This window comes from Galeopterus variegatus, unplaced genomic scaffold (genome assembly GCF_000696425.1).
Source record: "Galeopterus variegatus unplaced genomic scaffold, G_variegatus-3.0.2 Scaffold2706, whole genome shotgun sequence".
Lineage (NCBI taxonomy): Eukaryota > Metazoa > Chordata > Mammalia > Dermoptera > Cynocephalidae > Galeopterus > Galeopterus variegatus.
In genome coordinates this window covers 138,457-143,536 of record NW_007728817.1, presented here as the reverse complement: position 1 = coordinate 143,536, position 5,080 = coordinate 138,457, and the positions used below count along the sequence as shown (strand labels likewise).

Genomic DNA, 5,080 nt, shown 5'->3' with positions numbered 1-5,080 from the left:
TCTTCCCGCGCTAACGCCAGTGCTGGCCGGGCTGGGGCTCAGAGCACAAAGGGCCTCGCTCGCCGGCGTCCGCGTTGCCCTTGGCAACCATTGAACGGAGTCTCGCTCTCCCTTGACCCTGGGATGAGAGAGTAAACGGGGCCGCCATTGGCTGGCCGGGGAAGACAGGCCAATCGGAGAAGAGGTTATAGGGAGGCGGCTGAGCGAGGTTGTGGGGGTAGGAAGCTAGGGGGTAGAGAAAACCCGTGAGGCTAGAACCCCGGGCGAGGTCGGTTGGAGCAAGTATGTCTGTCCGGAGGCACATTGGGAATCCTGAGGTGAGGGCCAGGTCCGGGCCGCAGAGCCGGAGGGGGCGGGCGCACCGGAAAAGTCTCCACGTGGGCACGGAAGAGCAGCCAGCGACTTCCGCCGGCCGGAAGGCGGGAAGCGGCGGGCGGGAGGAGGGGTCGGGGGCAGGGCCGGGCCGGGGGGCAGAGGCATCCCGTCCCTAGTGTGCACCTCCGCTGCGAGGAGCGAAGCACCTGGACACAGCCCCACCCTCAGAGGGCTTACAGTCTAGGAGTGACAGTGACTAAACATAAGTGAAACACAGAGGAAGCGCCCGACCCGAGGGAGCGCGGTGAAAGGGAGCCCACAAGTCTGAGCGTGGGGTGGGCATGCGGGAGGAGCCGGAAGGAGCACACCGAGCCCCTGGGAAGGCGGGCAAAGTTGGACATCGGTGGTTTACCCCTCTGCAAAGGACCTTTTCACTTTCTTCCTCTATTTCACCCCTAGTGTCCTGCTGCATTTGTGGCAATTTCATGTCAACAGATATTAGTGGATTCCTGTCGCGTAGTAAGTGCTAGACTAAGAGTCAGACAAGGCCTCTGCCCCTTTTTAAATAAGTTCAGTCAAGCGCGGGAGACATGTAAACAGTTTGGGTACAGTGTGGTCCAGGAGCAAGATGTTATGAGAGCGTAGCATGAGATGCTATGAGAGGAAAGATGGGACTCAACAGAGGGAGTGGGAGAAGGCTCCTGAAGAGGGAACAGCCCCGGACATGGCAAGGCCATTAGGCAGGTGAAGAAGCATCCCAGGTAGAGAGAGCAGCGTGTGAGCGAAGGTAAGGAGCGTGCGAGCTCTGAGCAGTTCCCTGCGGGAGTCTGCAGAGAGGCCAGAGTAAAGTTGGCGTAAAATCGTCAAGGGGCATGCGGGAGGAGCCGGAAGGAGCACACCGAGCCCCTGGGAAGGCGGGCAAAGTTAGACATCGGTGGTTTACCCCTCTGCAAAGGACCTTTTCACTTTCTTCCTCTTTCACCCCTAGTGTCCTGCTGCATTTGTGGCAATTTCATGTCAACAGATATTAGTGGATTNTTTCACCCCTAGTGTCCTGCTGCATTTGTGGCAATTTCATGTCAACAGATATTAGTGGATTCCTGTCGCGTAGTAAGTGCTAGACTAAGAGTCAGACAAGGCCTCTGCCCCTTTTTAAATAAGTTCAGTCAAGCGCGGGAGACATGTAAACAGTTTGGGTACAGTGTGGTCCAGGAGCAAGATGTTATGAGAGCGTAGCATGAGATGCTATGAGAGGAAAGATGGGACTCAACAGAGGGAGTGGGAGAAGGCTCCTGAAGAGGGAACAGCCCCGGACATGGCAAGGCCATTAGGCAGGTGAAGAAGCATCCCAGGTAGAGAGAGCAGCGTGTGAGCGAAGGTAAGGAGCGTGCGAACTCTGAGCAGTTCCCTGCGGGAGTCTGCAGAGAGGCCAGAGTAAAGTTGGCAGGGCCTTCTGTGCCTTGCTAAGGCTCTTAGCCTTTATACCAAACAGGAATTACAATTATTTCATCTGTTGACCTGAAATGAAACTAAAGCCAAATACGTGTAACAAGGATTTATTGAGCCAATATGGCGATTGCAACCCGGGAGACACATGGATTAGGCAGCCCTAAAAGTGTTCCGAAAAATGCAAGCAAAGCTTAGCATTTTGTAATCCCAAGAAGGGGAAGAAATCAAAGGGAAGTGGTAGAAGGATAGTCCTAATCTTTATGACTTTCTGGCGCCATCATGTCTGTTACTGAGTCAAATGGTTTTGTGATAACACATCTCTTGGGGAATTCCTGGTGCTATGTTGAGAAAGTTGTAAGGCTGAGTCTAGGCTTACAGGCTGAGAGTGCCATGATCAATTAGTAATGTCCAAATACCTCATGATCTCACTTGTACGTGGAATCTAAAGAAGTCCAACTCATAGAAGTAGAGAGTAGCTCATAGAAGTAGAGAGTAGAATGGTGGTTTCCAGAGGCTGGGGTGGGGAGGTTGAAAGGTACAAAATTTCAGCCTGGAGGAACAAGTTTTTGAAATGGACTGCACAGCAGGGTGACTATAATTAATAATAATGTATAGTATGTTTCAAAATAGCTAAGAGTAAGTTTCAAGTGTCTCACCACAAAAAATGATAAGTGAGGTGATGGCTATGTTAATTAGCTTGATTTAATTATTCCATATTTTGTATGTGTGTGTATATATATCAAAACACCACATTGTACTGCATAAATGTAAACAATTATGATTTGTCAATTAAAAATAGTATTAATGAAAATGTTAGTGATGTCTATCACGGGAGTGGCAGAGGTAGATATGGAGAATGGCAGTTTGCCACATATTTATCTTGCCTGCTGGTCAGAATTTGAGAAGTTTTGAAGGGTTTTAGTAAGAAAGTGACATGGTCAGATTTACATTTTATGTGAATGGCTGGCACCACATTGCGGAGGACGGATTTGAGGAGGCCAGGACTGGAGATAGGAAGATTGGTTAGGTGGTTATTTTGGTACAGACCTAAAGCAAGGCTGTGGAACTAAGAACAGAACTGAGGAGAAATATTTGGGGGGTAAAATCGTCAAGACTCCATGATTAGCTTTGAGAGAAGAGAGTGAGATGGAGGACTTAGGTTCCCTGCTTGGACTACTCACTGCTGCTGGTGCCATTAAGGAGATCAAGAATATGGGAGAAGGAGAATGATTGTACAAGAAGAGCAGCAGGGATGCCCTGTGTGGTTATACGTATGTGCCCTAGGCAGAGATGCCAGCTTACTCTCATGTTACAACTTCCAGTAGTTTCTTCAGAGTGCATAAGAGATATCAAAAGGACAAAATTAGAACAGGTTTAGTTGTGATTCTAAAATCAAGCAAGATGTCGTTCCATAAAATAGAATAAATGTTCCAATGAACTGAGCAGAGGAAGTTAGTTTTATAGACAGAAAAGGCTAGGCTGGCCAGTTAGCTCAGTTGGTTAGAGTGTGGTGTTGATAAACATTAAGGTCAAGGGCTCCATCCGTCCCTATACTGATCCCTGTACTGACCAGCTGCCACTCCTTGCACCTCTCCCCTACCCTGCCCAAGGCTGAAGAAAGCAGAAACAAAGAACAAAAAAGCAGATTGGATATTTCAAAATTGTTTTCCTTGGAAGGCGGGAACAGAGAGAGAAATAGAAAAATAACTGATTATTTAACATCAGGTTACTTCAGGCTATCCTTTCTCTGTAAGGATTAAAGCAGAAGGAATTTTATTATCATACCTATTGAAGATTTAAACTGGCCTTTTCAGGAAATTGGCTGTTATTTCTTTCTCTTGATTTCTCAAAAGGTCAGACCACAACATAAGTGATGTGGAACTTAGCAGGGGTGATTCCATTTTGATTTTTAGTCTGGGCTGTTGGAGCTTAGTGCTGGAACTTATTCCAAAACAGTGGCCTCCTATAACTTTTCTTTAACAGAAATAGATATTTTTTTATTTATGTATAAAAGGTTAGGCATGTCTAAAAAATGTTATTATTCTATCTTCACATTTATTTGCCTGAGAATTTGGCTAGGTGTAGAATTCTTGGTTGGAAGTCACAGCATTTTGAAAACATTGTTCTGTAGCCTTTTAACATCCAGTATTGCTGTAGAGAAATCCAAAGCCATTCTTTTGCTTTGTGACCTGTTTTTTCTCTCGGGAAGCTTATAGAATCTGCTCTTTGCCCCAGTGTTGTGCATTTCACAAAGATATTCCTTACTATGATCTGTTTTCACTTATTTTAATGGGTACCAGAACTCGTGTCTTTCTATTCTGTAAAATTTTCTTGAAATATTTTGTTGTTAACTTTCTTATTCCCATTTTCTCCATCCTCTCATTCTTGAATTCATTGTTCCAATGTTGCACCTATGCAACTGGTTCTCTAGTTTCTTAGCTTTTATCTCTTGTTTTCCTCATCTTTGTGTTTTTGTGCTCTTTGGAAGATTTAACCTTATCTTCCGGTTCTATTGAGTGTTTAACTTCTGCCATCATGTTTTTAATTTTTAAGAGCTCTGTTCTGTACTCTGATGTCCCTTTTTAAAACTTTTCATTTTGATATAAAGATTCACAGGAAGCTGCAAAAATAGTATAAAGAGGTCTTATGTACCTTTCACCCAGTTTCCCCCAATGATTTTATTTTACATAACTATAGTACAATATCAAAACTAGAAAATTGAGGTTTGTTTGCATAGTTCTAGGCTATTTTATCACATGCGTAGATTTTATATAATCAAGACTTACACATATGTAGGTTTGCAATCAAGGTAAAGAGCTGTTTCATTACCACAAATGTTTCCCTCATGCTGTTCCTCCTGGTCGTAACCACTTTGATTCCTCTCCTCATCCTAACCCCAGGCAAGCACAAGTGTGTTCTCCATCTCTATAGTCTTGTCATTTTGAGAGTGTTACATAAATGGAATCATAAAGTATGGGACCTTTTGAGACTGGCATTTTTTCACTCAGAATAATGTCCTTGAGACACAATCAAGTTGTTGCACATAGCAATAGTTCATTCCTTATTGCTGCTTAGTATTATATGGTGCAAATGTACAACAGTTTGCTTAACCATTCAGCTAGTGTAGGACATTTGCTTTCTTTTCAGTTTTGGGCTATTACAAGAAAGATATGAATATTTGGGTACAGCTCTTTGTGTGGACTTTAATTTTCATTTCTCTAGGATAGACACCCAGAAGTGCAATTACTGGGTTGGATGGTAAGAGTATGTTTAGTTTTATTAGAAACTGCCAAACTATTTTCCAGAGAGGCTGTAC

The 5,080-nt window shown here is 44.5% G+C and overlaps 1 protein-coding gene across 2 annotated transcripts in view; it reads left to right on the top strand.

The window, feature by feature from the left end:
- The first annotated feature begins 240 nt into the window (after nucleotides 1-240).
- The window catches only part of CEP41 (centrosomal protein 41kDa), a 48,799-nt gene continuing 43,959 nt past the window's right edge, over nucleotides 241-5,080 (top strand). For both annotated transcript variants that reach the window (XM_008582711.1, XM_008582709.1), the window contains exon 1: nucleotides 241-317. In XM_008582711.1, the coding sequence (XP_008580933.1) occupies nucleotides 285-317 (33 nt within the window). In that variant the 5' untranslated portion in view covers nucleotides 241-284. The remainder of the gene's footprint in view (nucleotides 318-5,080) is intronic.